The sequence below is a fragment of the Amphiura filiformis genome, chromosome 18 (assembly GCF_039555335.1).
Source record: "Amphiura filiformis chromosome 18, Afil_fr2py, whole genome shotgun sequence".
NCBI classification, from domain to species: Eukaryota; Metazoa; Echinodermata; class Ophiuroidea; order Amphilepidida; family Amphiuridae; genus Amphiura; species Amphiura filiformis.
In genome coordinates, this window is record NC_092645.1 from 27,039,549 (window position 1) to 27,063,171 (window position 23,623).

General features: G+C 37.2%; 1 protein-coding gene across 1 annotated transcript in view; it reads right to left on the reverse strand.

The window, feature by feature from the left end:
* Positions 1–23,623, reverse strand: part of LOC140139060 (sushi, von Willebrand factor type A, EGF and pentraxin domain-containing protein 1-like) — a 36,579-nt gene that overhangs the window by 186 nt on the left and 12,770 nt on the right. Inside the window, exons 8-18 of the mRNA XM_072160842.1 lie at positions 22,608–22,784; positions 20,961–21,143; positions 13,445–13,624; positions 10,966–11,142; positions 8,358–8,471; positions 6,814–6,840; positions 5,151–5,330; positions 4,064–4,252; positions 2,702–2,743; positions 1,631–1,711; positions 610–703 (exon numbers count right to left, since the gene is read on the reverse strand). Coding sequence (XP_072016943.1) covers positions 610–703; positions 1,631–1,711; positions 2,702–2,743; positions 4,064–4,252; positions 5,151–5,330; positions 6,814–6,840; positions 8,358–8,471; positions 10,966–11,142; positions 13,445–13,624; positions 20,961–21,143; positions 22,608–22,784 — 1,444 coding nt within the window. The remainder of the gene's footprint in view (positions 1–609; positions 704–1,630; positions 1,712–2,701; positions 2,744–4,063; positions 4,253–5,150; positions 5,331–6,813; positions 6,841–8,357; positions 8,472–10,965; positions 11,143–13,444; positions 13,625–20,960; positions 21,144–22,607; positions 22,785–23,623) is intronic.

The following is a 23,623-nucleotide window of genomic DNA, read 5'->3' on the forward strand; positions in this document are numbered from 1 at the left end:
CAGTCCTCGGTTTTAGATATTTAATTATTTAGCCCAAACACTAACCCTAACCGTATTCACAAACCTAACTCAAATTCATTTGCCTAACCATAACTAAACCCCAACCCTGATGATATAAAGACCCTAAAACCGAGGTTTGCCTCATATCAACTGATAACCAATTTTGTAGATTTGTTATGCTAAAGGATGTTAAAGTGTTTTGTTTTACTTCTTCCATTATACTTCTCTCAAAATCTGCAACAGCCATATATTCAATTCATGCTTTTGTAATAACAAAGTCTGAAAATAAACACAAGGCATTACATATCTAAGCCGGGTGGGGCGGGGGCTAAGAAAGGTATGTAATTTCGTAAACAAGTCGTCAACTTATGTGGATATGGGGATGTATTCATTCCTTCAACAGCGTGTTTATAGTTTTTGAGTTCATCCCTCTATGTATACTAAACTCTTGCTGTTTATAGTGAGACACAAATCTCTGTACCAGGATCTCTGTAGTAAGATTACCGTACGTTTGTAAGATAAAGCTCATTCTCCTATCCAGAAAGATTTCGTTTTTAGAAAGTGAGAAAATTTGGTGTCGATTTGTTACTTTTATAACTTTTAACTTACCGTCTTACAAGTATAATTCCTAGTAAAAACATCCCTAAGGCGATTAAGATTATGAGGATAACAATCCAAATGGATACTGGTAGACCACCAGAGGCTATTGAAAGAAAAAACAAAAGTTACTAAAAATACTAGCGCTTCACGCCAACAATATAGCAGAAAAGAAGCGCTTCAAAAGAAACATTTAAAATTGTTTATTATTAAAGGAAGCACGGGTGGAAATAGATATTTCATATAATAAACATAGAATGTAACAATAAGAAAACCATTGCTTTGAAGTCGAGTACATACCAGGGTTTAATGTGCATCCTCCCGGGACTCTACCAAACCAACCTTTTTAGCTTCCTTTTATATGATGGTCCTATAATAACACATTCAAGATGTTAACAAAAATATTTCCCGGCATGCTCCGATTTCAACGATGTTGGTCTCAAATTGCTTGCCATGTAAAAACAAGTCAAATAGAAATAGTTGTAACAATATAGGATGTTTTGTTAGCTAGGAAACATCACAACATAGGTTGTGGTCAATATGCTGGAATGTGGATTGACCTTTATTGGCCAATTTTGGTCAATAACAAAGCATTTTAAACAGTGGCTATAGAAGAATTTTAGACAGTGCCTATAACTCAAGAACGGCATGTCGCAGGTAAGTAAAACTATACTTTTTCTGAATCCTTGCAATGAGAGGAATAATTTGGTGTGCTTGATTTGAGCAACTTTGAAAATGACCACTGTGTGTTGACCTTTAACCTTGAATATGGCCGGAGTGCCAAGGAATATTAATTGTTAACATCTTGAAAGTGTTATAGGACCATAAAAGGAAGCTAAAAAGGTTGGTTTAGTAGAGTCTTGTGGGATGCACATTGGTTTGTACTGGACTATTATGGATACGTCACAGAACCAAAACCCGGAAGAAAACCGAAAAATAAAATGCTAAAGAAGGATTCAGTCATGTTTGGTTCATTACGCCCGCAGAATCAAAAATCGACAAAGTGTAAAAGAAACGGTAAATGTATGCATACTATTGATTCCACCTGTTCCACCACTATTTCCATCTATGCCTCCTGTAGGTACTGTGGTGTTTCCATCTCCTCCAGGAACAACTGCAAATGTGAAACAATTAGAGTTTACTCAGATTTCTTTACATTGAGGACATTAATGTTTTTCTTAACCCTAAAATTATCCAAAAACCTCTGGGCTTCATAGCTTGTTCCTCTGAAGTATATGAAAGTAAACGTATTTATAATATCAAACACTTGACGAAATTATCTATCAAATGATTGTAAAAATTCTAAATTTAGGAGAAAATGACACACACACACAAAAAACCCACCTTTTTTTTGTATATTTTGAATAATTCTGAATAATAATCACCAATAATATGCTCAATTTCTACGACATGGTCAAAATTAATTAAAATAAATAAATAAAAGACGTTTCCTAGACATTTATATTTACTTTTTGAAAATTAGTAAATAAAAAGCATATATTGAAGAAATGTTTTGTTGGCATTAATTTCTCCAAATCAGAGCATTTTTACCAATGGATTCGTGAAGTGTTATATACTTAAGACCAACTGCAGTTTAGCTGTTATCATGCCCACAGGTTTCCATTTAGGGTTGAAACACAAAAGAAAACAAAACAGAGAAACCCAATCGACCAATAAATAAACAAAACAAAAATGGTTTCATTTAAACTAATTTTGTTTCAAGTTGGATCTTCTGCTAGCTGTTTTGATAGCCATAATAAGCCAAATCGCTATTGTAACTTCCGGTTTTTTTAGGACACTTTGCCCTTTGACCTATCTGGAAAATTCAGAAAAATTCGGGTTTTGTGCGTACAAAATATAATTTAAAATGTGTTACTAGAATAAAAACAAACTTAAAAAACATTATTATTAAATGAATTAATTATTTAAATATTTTTAATGATAACATTATGACAATAATAAATAAATAATTAATAATTACAGCAATTTTCCCGATAGGTCAAAGGACAAAGTGTCCTAAAACTGCAAAAACTGTCCCACAATGCATTGCAAACTTCTAATGCCGATTGGGCTTATTGTATAATGTTTTTTAAATTAAACTTACTCATGTTACTTGTAGGTGTTACTTCGGGTGGATTCGTCACAGCTGTAATAGCAAGTACAACAACATTATTACTACGAATGACAAAAATCCTGCATGCTGTTGTTGTTTATGATTATCATAATGATTCACGGTTGTTTGATAGCATATAAAACTACGTCAATTTTTAAAGAAAAGGTGAACACTGATGACGCTATTTATCTTAAATCGTGTTTTCATCTTTAGATGTGGGTAGACACTGGTATAATGACATTAAAACATCAGATAAAGAACAACAAATAGCAACAAAAAACTTTTTATCATTAGATTTAAAATAAATATAAATAGCGCCCTCAATTTGCATACAAATTATACAGTTTATTGAACAAAAAATATCAAAAAAGCAGAAAAATATGAATAAGTTGGAAAAGAAACGAAAACCTATGTTAAAAAAGCTGGAACTTATAACGCACATATTAGTGTGATAGTTAGAGAATAAAGGTATTGTTTTTAGCCCTGAGGTGCATCTATCGTCTCATATGACACGGGCGACAGCATTATATTAAGTAAAACAACGAGGCGAAGGCGAGTTGTTTTACGCCAAAAATAATGATGTCGCCCGTGTTATATGAGACGATAGATGCACGACAACGGCTAAAAACAATATCTTTATTCTCATTCTTAAACACTTTAATTCAAATAAAAAATCATAAGTATTACAAATTTTAATCAAATTAAATCCTACATTTTGCAAGGAATTATACATAGGGCTTAAAATCGATCAGTCCCGTTGTTGCTATGCGACTTCGATTGGTTCAAATAGCGCGTCCGCGTATCGCGTCGATGCACACGCGCTGACCCGTGTGATATCGTGTCATATCACACGGGTAAGAACCAATAAGATTGCAGAAATGTTCTCAAGTGTTTAAGAATTGTTGGTATTGTCCTGGTCTAGAATGGAACATTATATAATGTTTAATAAGTAAATTTAATAAATGATCACATCAAACAACCGTGGATAATGATGATGCCAATGCTGGATAATGAAGATCACTAAAAAAGTTGTTGTTACAAATGGTACGTCGACAAAGGAGCATATTATTTGTAATTGAAGACCTGAGCGCAAGAAGACCAAAGTCCACTTAGCCCCTCAACATGTATACACTAAAGTTGTGTATAGTTTCGTATAGTTTGGTAATATTTTATACATGTTCAGGGACCAAAAAAAATCTTTCACAACCTTTCATGATGTTTTCACTCTGGAACATGTATTGAACATTATAAAACCCAAAGAAACTACACGTAACTTTAGTGTATACATGTTAAGGGCCCAAGTGGACTTACGGTCTTCTTGCGCCCAGGTCTTCATAATTCTACTTCACTTACTTGTGACCAAACACTGTGCAGGCGGAGGTTTGGACCATAGCTTAGTGCTCTCACACATAATGGTAGCGTATGGGGATGGTGACTTCGTCCTGTCTGTACACATATAAGTAATAGTTTGACCGAATGTGAAATCTTGAGCTGTACCTATCGATAGGTATGGTGGTACCTCTGGTGTTCCACAGTTAACAGCTGAAAAGAAGATGTTATCATTAGAAATTCGCGCCAAAACAGTTCTATGACAATCACAAGACTATTGAACAGTGTAATGTGCGGTGAAGTGGGTAAGCATAGCAGTTCTCAAGTACGGGATTAGAGCCCTAAGTGGCCGTTCCATATAGCATCTATGTGCATTAATTTTGGTTTCCAGTCCGTTCTCCCTCTCGCAGGTTTTCCCTCGGGTACTTAGGTTTTCTCGTGCATCTGAACTGTCACTGAGCTTTCTTTTCTGACTTGCTACCCAGGGGGCTAGCATGTAAGTGGACAGGGTGAAGAGTTATACTGTTCCTTGTCCATGAGCCCCCGAGCAGTGGCGTAGCAAGAGCTTCGGCGACCCAGGGACAAGGAACAGTGCGGGGCCATTTTAACATAATCCTTTAACAGCTCTATCCCTAATCATCGGGGCCCTGAACCATCAGGGCTTATAGACTTCGTCCGCCCTGTACACCCGCTTGCAGAAGCTCTTGCTACACCCCTAAAATATAGATTATGATATGTAAGGTATAGGGAAATGGCGTAAATGGTCTCAGTGACAGATATCGGTAAGGCGCCGATAAAACCACCCCAACCAAACAGTTAAGTGCCATATTTTGTTCCTCAACCATGTCAAAACAACAATCGAGCCTCTATCTACGTTTACATTTCTCAAGAATTGCTTTCTTTAACATGCAAGACGGATGCTTTGTGAGTTATACTGCTTCAAGAGCAAAAAAACAACAACAAAAAAACAAAAAAACCTGTACTTATTAATAAATAAAAAAGCATATGCTAGTATTTTGTATAGGAGGCAGCTGCTTTCAGATGCTTATGAAACAGCCTCTTCCTTAAGTGAAATGCAGTACCCAGGTAAGATACTAAAGAAGATACTCACGAAGACAAAGTGGTGATTGTCCATCCCATATACCTGTTGGTAGGCATTGTTTATACGGTGAATTACCATTATGCTGGTATCCTACTTCGCATTCGTATGTTATTGTTGTTGATACTTCCGTCATCGTGGTATTTGATGGAATAGCGTGGTCAAACACTGGAACAGCATTGCATGATGTGGCTATAAAGAATTAAAGATACATTAAATAATTATGTAAATAAATTGACCAAAATAATAATCAGCTACAATATCGATAGCGATAAATAAATGATTAAGTATTATGATTATAAAATAACTAAGTAATTAAACATAAGGAACCCGCAGTATCGAAATGAATTTACAAAAGAAGACACTGAATAAATTGCATAAACTTTAGTTCGTCGGCCGTATCACATACTGACGTATTCGACATTTTTAACATTTTTGAGAACATTGGTACATTACTTTGTTATATTCTACTCTATATATTCACCAAGTACAATACCTCAAAGTGGCTTAATTAGTAAGACATTAATTAATTTAGTTATGTCGTATTTTCAAAACCTTGAAATGTCTGCATCACATACCGACGTACTTGTCCATCACTTATACTTGAAGAATTTGCCGTTTCACATGGTGGCGTATTTGCGCAACGTATTTGTTCGACGTTGTCATTGCGCTGTTTTGTCCTTTTCACATAGTGACGTGTGTGGGCAACTGTTTCACATAGTGACGTATTTGCACGACGTGTCTTTTTTTATTAGTCCTTTCCGCATAGTGACGTATTTTATTTAATATTGAGATTGTTGCACAATAAGTTAAGCTCTGACAGTGATAAGTGAATTATATTGAAAATATGGTATATTTGCATTATTCTTAAGGGCTGGGGTATGAACGTTTGGACAGTATTTATTTTGCGACATCAGAGCACATCAGACATATCGAATTGCATTCTGAATACGAAGAATGTCATTCTGATATCAAATAATTTTGATTTTTGAAATTCGCAATTTAATACACATTTTATGGCAAATCATTAAAATTGATATTTTTGATATTTAACAGTACTTGAAGTAAACTTTAGAAATCTGATGATTTATACTTAAAGTGTATGTAGGTGGGATGAAAAGCCGACGATCAATTGAAAATTTTGACCTTTCGTATTGAAGATATGGATTTTTTTCCCAAAACACCAAAAAAAAATTAGGTCTTTTTTGGAAAAAATCCATATCTTCAATATGAAATGTTAAAATTTTTTATTTACCGTCGGCTTTTCGTTCCTGCTTCTTACACTTTAAGAATATAACATTAGATTTATATAATTTACTTCGAGGACTGTTATATATCAAAATTTGAAAAATATCAAATTTTTATAATTTGTCATAAAATTTGTATTATATTGTGATTTTCAAAAATGAAAATTATTTGATATCAGAAAGACATGCTTCGTATTCAGAATGCAATTCGATAGGTCTGAGGTGCTCTCATGTCCCACAAAAATACTGTCGAAACGCAATAAACGCTCATTTTAGATCCCTTAACCAGGTTTTAATCGACAATAATGTTTTAATCTTTAAGTTCGATTTTCTCGAAATGCGTATTTTGCAAATACGTCAGTATGTGATACGGCCGACGAGTTATAGAGATTGGGAGCCTTACAATACATGTTTAAAATTCTTCTTACCATTCCCACCTCCGCTGCCTCCACCAACTGTGAAACAGAGTACATAATATGTTACTTTGAGGAAAATTTGTTTGAGTGTTTGTTTGTTTGTTTGTTTGTAACTCAACTTATAGATTCTTCAAAGAATTGAAGTTTACCTAGCATGGCTTAAGGAATAATCTGTGAGAATCCCCAGTGACATACTCTGTTTAAGAACAAGTGTGTCAATTACAACAATGATTTATCCTTCCCTTCGCCCATCAATTAGTATTGGAACACATTCGAAAACTGTTGAAATCATGATTGTAAAGAAGAATTGTTGGTATTGTCCAGGCCTAGAATGGAACATTATATAATGTTTTGTAAGAAATGATCACATCAAACAACCTTAGATAATGATGATGACAATGCTGCATAATGAAGATCACTAAATTGAAGGTTACATTAACATGATTAAGAAGGAAAAATTATTATCTTCTTTTTACTGTGCTTTTCTTATAGGAAGTGAAGAATATATTAACACTGAAACTTGAATGGTACACAAATGTGTACATATATTTCAAGATGGCCAAAACAACGATACATTTTTCATATTCAATATTTAGCTCATTTAGTATCTCAAAAAGCACTCGATTTGTAAAGTTTTTTTAAGGCAAGTGGGATGACAGGAGCCCCTTTCCCCAGTTTTAGCCATTTAAAACAAAACAAAAACAAAACATGGTATATTTTTTGCAGTTTTTGAGTTAAGGCTAATAACATATCAAAACTAAATCATACACGTGGGGTGGAAATGAAGCCCGTATATCAAGTCTTATGATCGGCTTTAAAGAACCCATACCATTCATTCCTCTGATGAGTCAGCTTTATTTGTCTCAATATTCGAGTACAAACACAGCTATAAGTAATGCTACCCTCCGACTCCGGGAGAGACACTCGAATATAAAAGTGACGTACCTGTGTCCACGAAACTAGGGGTCTATCAGTGCAGAAATTTTCAGAAAAAGGGGGTCATTCGGTGTTGGCAATGTCAAAAATTGGGGTGATTTTGTATGGGAGCGCCCAAAATTTCATATCATTAACAATCAAAAATAGCTTTTTACCCAATTTTACAGTACAAAATAGACAAAACTCTTTTATAATTTTCTCAAAATGCGCCGAAATTTCAATTTTGCGGACTAATTGTTCAAAAAAGTGTAGGCTACTGAAAAAAGGGGTCATTGGGTGTAGGATTTGCCAAAAATACCTGGGTCTTTTCATGGGCACATGTGTCAATATAGGGGAGTGCCCGCTTGGAAGCCTGTAACTAAGAAATTCAGGTTATAGCGCCCTCAACGGCAACTATCTCCGTATACATGCATTTAAAATACATTGCAAAAAAGGACACACACACAAAACCCGCTGCTAAATTATTTCATTAAATTTGCATGTCATTTCAAACATACATGCAATATATAAACCATTACACTGACAATATACTATTATGATGCGTCCGTTTAAGGAAAATATGTCCTGTCGGTAACAATATAAATCATGTTCTATATTGTATACCTAAAAAGATGACTTACTTGTTTCACAGTTTGTACCGCTGAATCCCGGTGAACAGTTACACACATATTTGTTGAGAAGATCGACGCACGGGGCACCGTTTTTACACGGGGCGCTTGCACATTCATTGATTTCTAATTTTAATTGAAAAGAAACACATAGATAAAGAGTAAACAAATGATTATAAAAGAAAATTCAAATACTTAATTTGAATACTTATCATTTGAAAGGAATCGCTTCAGGGCCCTGCGGTGGAGGGACTTTTTTCCGTTTACTCTGTTGCTTTGGCGGTATTGAAAGGGCAAGATATCTTGAAAGGGCATTTCGTGATCCACAGCCTCATCCCCACTTTTTTCAAAAAAAAAAGTTGAGACTTTTATACCACTGGAAACCCCATGTACCAAAAATGTCATGCAGATTAATTCGTTTAGCAAAAATATCGTCAAATTTGATTTTCGTTCCGGTATACCAGAACGAATTAGTCTGGCCTATGTAGCAATGCAAATGTGTAATACACATAATCATGCTTAACTCGCAAACGCGAAATCGAAATCGAAATTTCAGTGATTCAAGAGAAGTGGTTCATTATTATAATGTTAAGAAATGAGGTACATTATTGCGGTAACTCTTTTCTTATCGTAAATATAGTACCGCTTGTCTTGAGTCCAGTGTAGTAACTGGATTCCTTGCCCCTATAATATACATAACTTTTGTTACCAGTGTGTTATTATTTTTTGAGAAAAAATGCAAAAATAGTCATAAGTTTATCAAGGTTTGTAGTACCACTTTAACCCACTTTTTGATGATTTTGGCACACACAAGACAAATAACAAATCTTTCCGCCCTAGTATTTCACATGGATGGTCAAGCAGGCAAAAACGCGCGCGCAAACAAGTATTCTAATTTACATGATTTAGGTCAATTACAAGAAACTCGACGATAAAATTTCTGAGATTATTGAAATAGCAACTCTTATTTTCCTTGCCATGTATTTATGTGTAAATGGAAATGCCTGCCACATGGCAAATATTAAATACCAAAAAAGTTGGCGTCAAAACAGTTTTGAGTCAATAAAGGTGATGGATAAAGAAGTGGCAAATTTAAACTGAAAATCTCCAAAGTAGGGAAGGATAAGGGTGTTGACCGTCAATCTTTATATTTGATATTCAGGATGCAGTCATGTCTACAGTAGAATTCACCACGACCTTTGCAGGACTTAAACCCCATTAAAAGCTATCAAACCAAGATAACACTCATTGAAAACAGCTCACCTGATTAAATCATATCTTCTCTGGTTAAATACACACAACATAATGTATCTGCTTTACACGTACAATGGAGCAATGAGCTGGTATTAGTGTTTCAGTTGGGTGAACAATTATAAAGCGAACGCTAGAGAACAATTCTGTGTGGGCTTTTGTTTACGAAATGAGAAAATACGTGCTTATTGTTAACCAGCGTTCTTGAAAATGAGAAGCATGGTGGTTTGCAGACTTAACACGGTTTGGAAATAATTTCTTCATATTTTTTGGTGTTATCTGTCGTTTACATATCCTTCCTAAAACACCAAAGTACAAATATTTCCAAACATCTAAATTAGCTAAAAGTTTAGGACATGTTATAAAACTATATTTTCTAGAATTTTAGAAGAGTACTTTTAATATTGGCCGGTTATTTTTCACACAGCGACGTTAACTAGGCAATGTACTATTACCTATAACATACACTAAAACACCAAAGTACGAATATTTCCAAACATCTAAATTAGCTGAAAATTTAGGACATGTTACAAAACTATATTTTCTAGAATTTTAGAAGAGTACTTTTAATATTGGCCGGTTATTTTTCACACAGCGACGTTAACTAGGCAAATCCCCATACTTCTAACGTACGCTATTTGTAGAGGTCACGCGTCAATGGTAAGAGCACTGTGTATTGTGTATAGGAAAACGGACAGTAACTGCAGTATGTTGAATATTATGATCCTATAATTGAATATATGAATACAAAACCCACCCAAGTCCATACTTTGGCCAAATTGAGTTAAGCATGGGAAAGTGTTGCTATACATAGGCCTGTCATATGTATGAAAGAACAACTCAAATTCATTCTCTGTGTCTATTGAGCATGTGAAAAATAGCATGTATGAAAGAATCAACCCAAGTCCATGATTTGAGTCTTGTAACACATTGATTGAAATCCAGTATGTATAAAAGTCCACTTGTAACACATTCATTGCTGGAGAGTGACTTTTGAAAAAAGAATGGGTTTAATCAAGGAAAGTGTGTGGTTTATATTACATGGCAGAATGCTTATCAACATTATACATAACTGTGTGCTTTAATTTGTATTATCTTACTAGTGGTAATCTCATTCCAACATTATTGTCTTTGTATATGATTAAAAAAACCACCCAAGTCCAGAATTTAAAATGAACCCCACGAAGTCCCTGAAATGCTAATCGTCAGAACGTAAAACTTACCATATTGACCAGGTAAATCTAACTGAAGGAATTAAAATAATACACCGGGTTTTTTCTCAAAATCACTTCCCATGGACTTTGGTGGGTTTTGGATTCATGTATTCAATTGTGTTGTCACATGATGGTGCAAGTAAATTTTACTATACCTATGCAATCGGGAACTGTGCCGTTCCATTTCCCATCAGCTTGGCAAGTCAGTTTAGGTGAACTCCCCGTGACCATAGCGCCTGGCCGACAGGTAAATAATACTTCTGTATTCACTGCTGTAGAAGTAGTGCTAGGTACTGCAAATGGGTATAGTGGTAGTGGTGAACAAACAGTAGCTAGTATGGAAGAAAGAAAAAGAATCGATTAATCATAGGCATCACATCCAGTTTGGTCCTATAGTGCTATCGGTGCTCGATGGTTACCGATGGCTCTTTCTATCGGAATTAGATTCTATAATTACATTGGAGCGTTGGAAAAAGGTTAAGAGCATTGGATCTCGACCATTGTCCGAAAAAGGTAACGGAATGAAGTATTATTGATCTCCTTCTAGTTAAACTTCATAGGTTAAAGACAATGAGCTGGACAATTGATAATAATACCTTCACGTGTAAAGCATACAAGTATTATTATGATTCTTTTAAGAATATAAAACACTTGAGAATGTTCTTGCAATCTTATTGGTTCTTACCCGTGTAATATGATACGATATCACACACTAGTACGCGCTATTTGGACCGATCGGGAGGTGTATAGCAACAACAATACTGGTCGATTCTAAGAACTAGGCAATTCCTTGTAAAATGCAAGATTTAATTTGATTAAAATTTGGTATACTTATGATTAATAATTATATTTATTTGAATTGATATTTTTGGTGATATTTCAAAAAAGCGAAATGCCAAAGACAAATCTTTTTTCACATACTTTGTTATTGCAAATACAACTCTTTTCTGCATACCTACGTTACAATTCGTTTTGGTGATTTAGTAATATTATAAATTTTGTGACTGCATTTTGGCGTTTTGGATGCGATTTTAGGCTTACCTTGATTTAACGCTGATATCTGGTCTTGCTCCTTTTATAATTTTACTTTGATCGTCGGCTTTTGTAAATAACAGAATGTAGATTGGCTCTGAATATGTATCGTAGTCCTCTCGGTGGGTTTATTCGTGATAATATTTAGTTTGTATTTGCATGTAACGACCCGAAATCTACCTCTGAATTCAGAGTTCAAGGCTGTTTTCGTAATAGCCGTGGACTCAAACAAGTGCACGAGTGGCGACTTTGGTTTTATACTTCCCGCATTGATGATTGCGTCTACGCCTAACAATATACTTCTTTGTAGCCGGTATACAAAGAATTAGTTACATGTCAATGACATTTGGCCTTTCTATTATGCAGAATCTTTACCCGCAGACATGTGTCCTTGTCATGTGCCAATATTGCGTAACGTTAAAGGTTAATATATTTCTTTGACATTGAGTGGATTGTGTGGTTCTGTGACCCAACAGTCTAAGACGTTGTGATTTCTTAGTTGCTATTCTGAGCGTCGCTTGTTCGAAACCGTGCGTCTGTCACTTTTCGTATGCTGCTTTATTTTTCCAGCGTAGGGCCCGTAAAAACTAATTTATAATTTCTTTATTTCTTTATTTCTTTCTTTCTTTCTTTCTTTATTTTATTATTATTATTCATCGATTGATGATTGGGTGAGCAGATTTATCGATTGCTACTTTAGTTGTGGGACTTCTATTCGATTTTGAATGACATCGTACATTAGTATTGATTTTTTCCGTTAAGCATTATCAAGAATTAATATCACAGGTTTTAGTGCAGATAGGAAGCTGGCTTAGTGGTACTATCCGTTGATCAGATCCGAAAGGTGCCGGGAAAATTACTGCAGTAAGTTTATTTGGCGCGCGATCTCAGTTATTCATTTTCTGATGGCTGTGCCTCTTACAGACACCCTCCCTCTGGGATCCAAACCACGCTTCGCTCTTTACACCTCCCTTAAGAATGAGAGAAAAGGTATTGTTTTTAGCCGCTGTCGTGCATCTATCGTCTCGTCTATCGTTATTTTTGGCGTAAAACAATTCGGTTTCGCCTCGTTGTTTTATTTAAAATAATGATGTCGCCCGTGTTAAATGACACGACATCTGGATAGATGCCCTCCGCCGGCTAAAAAGAATACCTTTATTCTCTAATAATAGTTTATCGAGTGAGTGCAGGAAGATCGTATTAAATGACGTTTTCTGAGACATGCAGCCATTAATTATGAAAATATAGGTAAATGCACGAAGTTTAAGCTATTTTACAAGTCATGGATGCAAGTATTTAAATTGGAGTAATTTAATTAAAAAGTAAAAAAAAAAGAACCAAAAATTTTTCACCTTAAATTGACTACAATGCAAATACTACTTTCTTGTACTCATATGACGAGTAGGTAAGTGACGTGGTGAAAATGGGATGTTGGTTGTTTTTTATGGGAATGTCAGCTTTAAAGGCCTATAACTCAAAATCATGTCTGGCGATTTGTTCCGGGATTTGTTGGAGCTGGTCACATATTTAATTACAGGCAATGGTTAATATAGCTGGGGATACATTACGATTTACAAATCTGTGTACAAATTCCAAACTTACGTTCACATACAGGGTTTGGTCCAGTCCAAGTCCCTTGTTCCGTACACCGTTTGCTAACAATAATATTACCAGTTAACGCAAACCCCGGATGACATTTATACGTCACTACGGTTCCATAGAAAGTAGCCGATTCACTCGGGAAAGCATTTGCATATGATGGCAGAGTACCACAATCTACAACTGTAAAATCAAAGATATTAGTAAAATATTATACCTTATAGTAATGAATAAGTACAAGTAAACTAGTGGTAATTGAGATACAAATTAATTGCGAGTATTTAATGGTAGCTTCAATGCAACAAATTTCGATATTACTCGGCTATCTGCATTTTAGGAATGCTGTTCAGTTTGGTGCTGTAGAGCTTTTGGTTCTCCAATAGGTACCGATGGCTAATTCTACCGTACCCTGTGAATGTAATGTATCGAGCATAATAAATAACATTTGCGTGGTATCTCTCTGAACATGTTTAGGTACGATACCATCGGGGTACCGGTAACTCTGAAGGACCTGCACTCGACTCGTGAGGTTTCTTTAAAAGCGGAATTGAAGATCTGAGCGCAAGAAGACCGTAAGTCCACGTGGCCCCTCAACATGTATACACTAAAGTTACGTATAGTTTTGTATAGTTTGGTAACGTTTTATACATGTTCAGAGGCCAAAACAAATCTTTCATAACCTTTCATGATGTTTTCACCCTGGAACATGTATTAAACATTATAAAACCGTAAGAAACTATACGTAACTTTAGTGTATACATGATGAGGGGCCAAGTGGACTTACGGTCTTCTTGCGCTCAGGTCTTCAAGTAAGGTAGTGGTAATAGAGATGAATTATTTAAGAGTACTTGATGGTAATGAATTTTGATATTACTTGGCTATGTGCATTTTAGGAATGCTGTTCAATTTGGTCCTGTATAGTTATTGGTTGTTCAATAGTTACCGATGGTAATTTATACCGTACCAGTGGGAATGTAATGTATCGAGCATAATAATTAACATTTGCGTGAACACTGAACATGTTTAGGTACGATACCATCGGAGTACCGGAAACTCTAAAGGACTTGCACTCGCGAGCTTTCTTTAGAGCGCAATTATGATCTCATTGTAATTCAATTACGCTTCAGTACTTTCATAGCTTACAATCCGCTGGCTTAAAACGCAAACGATACTATTTGCCATTCTGTTAAGCTTAAAGCTAAAATTTAGTCGTTCGGCTCGGCATATTTATAATTTGCATAATACAGCCTGTCTCAAAAAAAAATTGTGCAAGTGAAAAGCGCCCTCTTTGGCAATTGTAAAATACCGCTGTGACATAATGCTTACATCAACGTCACGGGCGCAGTCTTAGCTCTCAAATGCCGTTTATTCTGTTCAATTTGCTTGTTCCAATTTCGAGATATGTTTATTTAACAACGAAAGGGTAAAATCACAATTGTGCCACTTTTACTAGGGAAGAGAGCTGTACATGTAAATCAATGATAGCTGATGTTGATGCGTCTAATGCACTCCCCCCTTTCGGTGCGCATGCATTAGACGCATCAACATCAGCACGCGTGCATTATTTTGTCTAATATCTCTCCCAACAAGTAATACACGTTCATTTCATAACATGTATAAGTGCGGAATATTTGTTTGTCTCTTAACATGTCTTTTCGACTTAAAAAGGACTAAGAGAACAGTATTTACCATGATAAAATCATTGACATGCACATGTATTTAATTTTTACAGCAGAATGTGAAATATTTATTTATCTTTTAATCTCTTTTAGAAAAGAGAATCATCATAATTTTGTATTGTGTAATTGGTGCATTCCTTTGATTACACGAAGGAACTCTTGATAAACTTGATGCTATCACTATTTCATGTAAAGCCCTCTTCCCTAGTAAAAGTGGCACAATTATGATTTTACCCTTTCGTCTTTAACTAAACATATCTCGAGATTAAAACAAGCAAATTGAACAGAGCAAACGGCATTTGAGAGGTAAGACTACGCCCTTGACGTTGATGTAAGCATTATGTCACAACTGTATTTTCTAATTGTCGGAGAGGGCGCTTTTCACTTGCACAATTTTTTTTGAGACAGGCTGTAGATCAGTAAATTGATAACGTATACGCCGTACGTAAACACGTGAAATTATGATCATGTCAATTTATGTGACGTAAGCAAAAGTAATGCGCTTTCGTAGCACTCGGTATACATTGTTACGGTACTTTAATCTATCATGTAACGATTATTACGAAAATAACGCTTAACGCTATGGTTCTTGAAGGTTGGGGCGAATGGAGTGCTTTACAATGACATAAGGTGTGGCCATACTGCGCACAGTTCGAAAAAATAATACAGTTATCACAGTGTTATTACTGTGGCTAAGTATCAGCCCCCGGTGTACGCTCAAAAGTTTTAATTCGACCTAGCGATCGGAACATTGTCTCTCAATTTTGGTACTCTCAGCTCTCGCACGACTGCGTAAATGATTATGAAGAAATCAATAGACAATAGACCATTTCGGTATTCGCAAAGCTTTGCAAAATATACTGAGATTATGTCATCGTCTTTAGCACACTGTAGCAATTGAACTGACCAATTAGTGTAGTATGGTATGTCAAGAAAACAGCTCCCGTAGGATTAGAGTGCTAAAATTGATTTTTTTGCAGTTCTGGGTTCTAAAGGGTCAAAACTATCAGAAATTGACGGGGTTCAAATTTTCCCGACCCCCGCCCACTTTCTGGGGGGTCATCCATTTTGGGACCCCCAAAACAGCATTTTAGCCAGTTCAGAACCAATTGTCATTAAACTAAAGTTGTTTTGTAGGATTTGAAATATTCTGAGTTGATTTATTACACTTTTAAAATAGTCAGAAGTGTCTGTTTCTGACTTTCGGAGCTAGGGTCTCTATGCAGCTGGAACCCCCAGATCCCCCTCCCCGGACTGGCCCATGTCCCCTTTTCAGCCATCATTACTTTTCTCGGCCTAATCCTCTTTTTCTTGGCCAATACAAGAACAACTTTTACCATTATTTGATCATTTCAGGGGCATCCAGTGACAATTAACCTGTTACTGCAGGTGCAGAACATTATGAAGGGCATTTCCTGTTCTCTTCTGATTCTGCAAAAGCAAGGGTTGAGATATGTCATTGATTCCCATTTCCTTTCTTTCTTTTAAGCTTTTTTAATTATAGGCATTCTTGTAAAGAATATTAATAAAACCCATTTTCAAGTTAAAAACCCTTCAAGCGAGGAGTAAAAGCTGTAGAGCTGATGAATCATCCACAGTTATACCAGAGAAACTTTCCTGGCGGGCACCTCTGATATTTGAAATGAACATGCTGCAAGAGCAGCAAGAAACCACTCCACTAAGATTTGAAACCTACAGGATAGGAAAGCGAAACAATCTTGAAATCAAGACTTCACTCACATCTGGGCTCTCGCAAAATGCCTTGCAACTGATGATAACAAGGCCACCTCAACCGAACCTCCGCTGGCAGACAACCAGATCCAGGACAGTGAAGATAGAGACGCAAAGTCATGATAAGTCTTCATAGGATAGGGGGACATCAACTGAACGGCAGCTGGCAAGCGAACAGACACAGGACAGTGAAGAGAATAGCCATGATGAGTCTTCAAAGGACATGAATCAAAATAACTCTATTCTGTCAATCAAAGAACAAACACGTAAATCAGGGAAGTTGGCAAGAAGATGTGATGACAACTTGGGCTGCTACTAAATCACTACTGCTATCACAGTCCTCCGAAAGTTGCACTCGTACAAACACACTGGTGATTGCTCCACTGCTTAAAACCTCACCAACAGACTACGGGACCATCTATACCGCTCTGCAGTTTACCCAGGGAATATCTGTCACTGTCGTCGGCCCTCGCAGAAAGACACTGATAACACTAGAACTTGACCTTTACTCCCGTGCTTTGAAGATTCAGCAGTCAGTTGGAAACACTAATTGGATACTAAGAGTGGGAGGTCTCCACATTGCATTTTCTGCCTTTCATGCTCTTGGTAAAACAATTGATGGATGTGGCCTTGACACATGTGCTATTGAAAGTGGTGCATACACATCAGCAGCTCTTCGTGGGATCTTCGGTGGCAAAGCTTACAAGCAAGTCCTTGAGTACCACATCATTACCAGCCTTGCGATTATGATGTTGCGTTTTGATGCCATCTTACACTTCCAAAATGTCCAGTTCGTATCCAGTGCAGTGATCTCAAGAGCAAACTCCCACAGATGGTAAAGATCTTTGGAGAAATCCAATCCTGGTACTCAAGAAATGTCAAGCCACCGGAAGATGAAAACGACATTAGCAAGTTCGCTCAGTTCTTGACCCAGTATCTTCACCAGGTAGAGAGTGTTCTTCGTCTCATCAGCTCTTGTCGTTCAGGTGACTGGGAGGGCTACTTGCCATCATTAGAGAGCCTTATCCAATATTTCTTCGCTCATGATCTCCTTAACTATGCCCGTCTTATGCTTTTTTGGTTAGGACAGGGGGTTCTTAATACAGACCATCTGGCCTTCCGAGAACCTCCTCATTCAATGTATGTGTTTAATTGTTGTGCTGTTATGTTTTATATTTGAATGAAATAAAGATGAATGAATAAATGAATGAATGCCAGTCCATCTTGCTCAAATGAATGCTCTTGAAAAAGATGACACAGAAACATGGAATTCACTGAAATCTGGTGAATTTGTAGTGGCAAGATCAGAGAAACCCTTCACCCGCTTCTGATCAAGCCCTCGAGCAGGAAATCAAGAAGCTAAAGGGACATAGTGGGTTGGTTGGACTCAGTAGAGATGAAGCCGCTCTGGACCGACTACAATCCACGAAAAAAAGGTTGGCACACTTTGCCTGTTTTTTGGTATATCTCTGCCCCGGTCGCCTAATTCAATGTTGGACCAAGCCATGTTGTCAACAGGCCCATGAGACCCTCCAACATTGAAAGATGGGGAGTGGGGAAGGGTGAGATATAGGGGGTAGTCTGCACTTCACATATACTGCATGTATGTTTCACTCGCCTCTCCAATTTTGATAGGGCACGCATTTCAATTGATTAGTGCAAGTGTGCCAACTATTAATTTCGCGGATTGTAGTCACTACCACACTTCATCTTGCCGGTCTAGTGAATGGATACCTCAAAAGCTTCCCAAAACCTTCCAGATCTTTTGTAAGGACTGAACATTATCAGCTCTCAGGAGAGATTGCAGTCATGTCAAGAGCAAATGCTGTGAAGATACGTCACTTGATTTAGTTGCACTATGGAGACAATCCGTTCAAAGAGAAAACACCATTACAGAGTCTGGTTTCATCAGCGCTTGTGTCAGATGAGGCAAATAATGATATTCTCAATTTGCAGAGAAGGGCCAGAATCGCGTTGAGGAGTTCGTTTCTGAACATTTGATCTATGCATCAAGAATCTCAATGTGGGACAAAATAAAGAAGCTTAAGCTGAAGACCTTTTCGAAAAGGAAAGTGCGTATTGGAGACAAGGTCATGAAGTTGCGTGAGGAACATGAGTTACTTGGAAGATATCTAATAATCCAAGACAGCCGACCAAGTTTAGTTCCTAAACTTCAAGTTTAGTTCCTAAACTTGAGGAAACAATCGGCGAGTATGAGATGTCAACGGTTCGATGTGTGCTGTTGATGGAACCCTGTACATCCCCACAGACAAAGCCAGTGTGATGCACGCTGTTGAAAATGCCATTGAAATTGTCCCACAGCCTGACCCGGTGCAGAAAAATCCTCCAGTTGCCCCACAGCCTGACCTGGTGCAGGAAGATCCTCCAGTTGCCCCACAGCCTGGCCTGATACAGGAAGATCCTTTAGTTGTTCCCACACAACCTGACCTGATGTCCCACAGCCTCTGGTTGTTTTAGTTGATGCCATGGCTGTACTTCAGAGTATGAAGAAGACACCAAGCTGAAATTGTCGGATTTTCAGAATGCATTCAACTAACGCATTGAAAAGATGATGGATGGCTATGATGAGGGTCGAGTTGTGTTTATCGATACATGGATCAGTCATTAAAGAATGAGACTCGACAGAAGAGAGCAACTACGACTACATCGGTAGAATACGAAATCCATCCAGAAATGAGTCTTACCATGTCCATCAAGGAACTCCTCTCTGCATCATCGACCAAGAAGAAGCTGACATGTGTGTTAGACCAGGGACTGCTTAAATATTTCTCAAGTGACAGTTCTTTCCTGTTGGTTGTCGTATATATGATACCTTCACCAAGGGACGGTGCAGCTGCTCAAACAATAACCTGCCTTGCACTCCTCTATGCAAATGATATAAGGGATGATGTTACAGATGATGCCATGGATGATGCTTCATGATGAATAGATCAAATCGATTGAACTAACTTGACTGGATGCCCGGTGGGGGGGCACTCGAATATGAAAGTGACGTACCTGTGCCCACCAGCGTACGAAACTAGGGGTCTGTCGGTGTAGACATTTTCAGGAAAAAGGGGGTCATTGGGTGTTGGCAATGTCAAAAATGGGGTGATTTTGTATGGGAGCGCCCGAAATTTCACATCATTGACAAACAAAAATAGCCTTTTACCCAATTTTACAGTACAAAATAGACAAAACTAATTTATTTTGCTCAAAATGAGCTTTAAAAAAGCGCGCCAAAATGTTAATTTTGAGGACTAATTGTTCAAAAAAGGGGGTCACTTAGTGTAGGCTACTGAAAAAACGGGGTCATTGGGTGTAGGATTGTCCAAAAATACCGGGGTCTTTTCATGGGCACATGACGTATGTCACTATATTGGAGTGCCCCCCCCCCCCGCAGGACTGGATGACTGCTTAGAATAGATCACCCTAAACCTTTGAAATTAAACAATACCTGAACAAAAAAAAAATGCTATATATAACTTGAGAATACTAAGAAACCAAGAACATGACTTTGTGCATTGGACCATTAGCATGATTAGTGACATACATAGCTGTAGGGGGGTCCAATGATGAGGGGGGACCATATAAATGAATAAAAGACCCTTCAAATGCCTTAGAAAGTATAGCAAATATATTCAGTATACCTTAAAAGATACAAAAAGTTTCAAACTTTATTAAAATTGGTTAAGAAATGGCAGAAATATGTGCCAAGATAGGTTAAGGGGGCCCAAAATGAGGTGGCCCCCAGAAAGTGAGGGAGGGGTGTGAAAATTTGAACCCCATCATTTTCTGATAGTTTGGTCCCCATAGAAGCCAAATCACCAAAAAAATCAATTTTAGCAAACAAATCCTACGGGAATACATACCATACCGCACTAAATGTGCGTACTGCTATATATATATCGACTGTGACGTAGTGTCTGTTTCTTTTGCAAAGGCTTTTGGGACTTGCCGAAAAGGTGAATTTCTAAGCGGTAATTTGTATTTTCCACCCGTGACAGATAAGCTTACAGAGTAGACACAAGTTTCACTATAGGCACAGCTTAACTCCATGCATGTATGACGTCACGGATGTTATAATACGCCTTATGTTAATCACGTACTTTGACAATTAACTGCATCAGGTGGTTCCCAATTACCAGATGTCTGACATGTCTTTATTACTGGATTCCTATCTATTGTTCGATAGCCTGTCCGGCAGGTGTATGACACCAGGGTCCTGTAGACAACACCCGTCGTACTCGCGTCTGCATTTGGGTACTGTGGAACCGCACCACATTCGATAACTGGTAAAGGTAAAGGAAAGAAAAATAATGGTACACAATAATTGTCTAATGTTGTTAGATTTAATATTTTGTAGCAATATTAATCAACGCATTCTTTTAGGGTGAGGATCTGTAGGTTCGCGGTAGAATAGTTGTCACCACCCTGGCCATTTGCTAAACCTTACCAAAGTATAAAACTTAATCATATCAATAATCAATCCTGCCATATGAATTTGTAAGCGCTTTGTCATTGTCATTAAGTCATTGTTCATTGAATTTACAACCGTATGGCAAAACAGGCGAAAGTAGTAACTTTTCGTACAAGATTTGCAATTTGAAGAGAATTGATCATTACTCATAGAAATGAAATTATTATATTGACAATACAAGTGTGCTCTTTCATTTAATGACATAAAATCTGAAAAAATATTGTAAGGATCACTTGAGGTTTTGACTTTTAAAACCTACATTCTGGTCAAAAATTGTGCTTAAACAGGTCGTTTTTAACGGATTTACAACATTCGCCTTGCTGTAAGCAATGAATTGCGTTACCTGTTGACGTAATGAAAAACTGTGTTTATGGGGAGTGTTAGCTTTCGTTCGATATAAAAAAATCCTGATTGGATGAAGGGAACACTTGAGGTTTTGACAAAAACCAATCACATATATGCCTATTTACCACTAGTCACCAGCTAGTCACCAGCTAGAAGCTCACACAGCTCTAATGATGCTATGCACTCAACCGTGTAGTGTAAACCAAGACTGTGTAGAGATAATTCACTGCTTGGAAGCTCTTGGACGAAATTGTGTGCTCAGGTGTATCGAGGTGGAAACTGTGCATAGATGCGGTTTATAAGAGAATCGTTTTGTAGCCAAACCTTTCCATGTGCCCTAACTTAAACCCTAACCCTAATTCTAATATATATTTTGGACAATTCTCTAAACTCTGGAAGAGGGTCTATGGAAGCATCCTTAATTTGTCGACAGTAACCCACTTTCATCTTATCTCGCTGTGACATTAGCATACTTTGTATGGGCTTCGACAATGCCAATTCCCCTATGTGGTGTATTGTGTCCTGTATTATCTGTATCCCACTTTCACAAAACCGCCTTTGGTCCAATTGGAACAAATAATGTGACAAAAATTCACTCGTGAACATAGTTCGCCCTGTTGGTTTTATGAATATGCTATTTACAGACCGTGCGTCTTTGTCACCTTTATCAAGTTTTAACGCTAATTCACCTTTGCAGGTAAAGCTCTGATATCGTCACGTCGATGCGTACTGCGCACTACACTGCTTTCAAATACACAGTACAATGTTCGCTAAACGATGTGCACATCAAATGAGGACATTTCAGGTCTACATGCAGGGGCTTATGGGATTTACTGAAAACGTTAATTGACGCAGTTGTGTCAGACGTCTACAGGTAGGTTTGGAAACATTTATCCTTTGTAATACGTTAGTAAAATATTAAAGTTCTTACCCGAACACTCCGGTAGTGGCCCTACCCAACCATCTGTATGACACGTTCTATACGGGATCTGATTTGATGTCATATTGTAGCCAGTTTCACATCGGAATGACACGGAGGTTGCAAATGTTGTTTCCATTGTGGACGGAATGACATTAGGATACGTAGGTAACGGGTCGCAGATTATTCCTATTCATGGAATTGAAGAAAGGTTGGAAATGTATTCAGAAAAAATCTATGAAGCTGTTGCACCCGAATTTACATGGGAATAAATGTGACCCGGCAGCACAAATGAGCCGTAAATTCTCTAAATTGTATTCTGAGTTACGGTGTAAAATGTGTACGAAGGTCGTATTCATCGGTAACTTAAGCTGGCCGACATCTGTCTCATTTTGATAGTAAAAAACTAATCAATAATCCTATTGTTGAAGTGGATAATAAGCTTCTACCTTAGATGGCTATAGAACTTTTAATAGCTCTGGTCTTTGTTTGCGTTTGCTAAATCCTGTTCAAGTGGTGGGTCACCAGGCATTGTATTTTGTACAGGTATGCATAACCAACAATTAACAATGAGAGAACTTTCTTAAACCTCGTTGACTTGGGGATGATTTGAAATGACCGCCAATTATGACTGTTTGATATTTATTGCCAGCAATGTGGAAAAAGAGACACATGTAAAAACGTAAAAGCTATAATTTTGTTGAAGGAGCAAAGTTTAACAAACCATAACCCCGCTTCTGGATATCGTTTGAAGTCAAATGATATACCATTTTTAAGTTTATGATGTTTATTTTTTAAAAACGAAATAAAACAAAATTGACAGGGGGAGGAATTTACGGCTCATTCGCCGTGAACGGTCACAAATATGGAATAATTGTTATGCTGCTCTCTGGAGTACACCACCTGAATTTACACAATAACTTCTAAAACACGGGATGCTGATCAAAAACACTTAATATCAATCAATGTAAAGAGGCTTCTTGTGATCCACAACGTCATCCCCCAGCAAATACAAAATGGTTTCGACA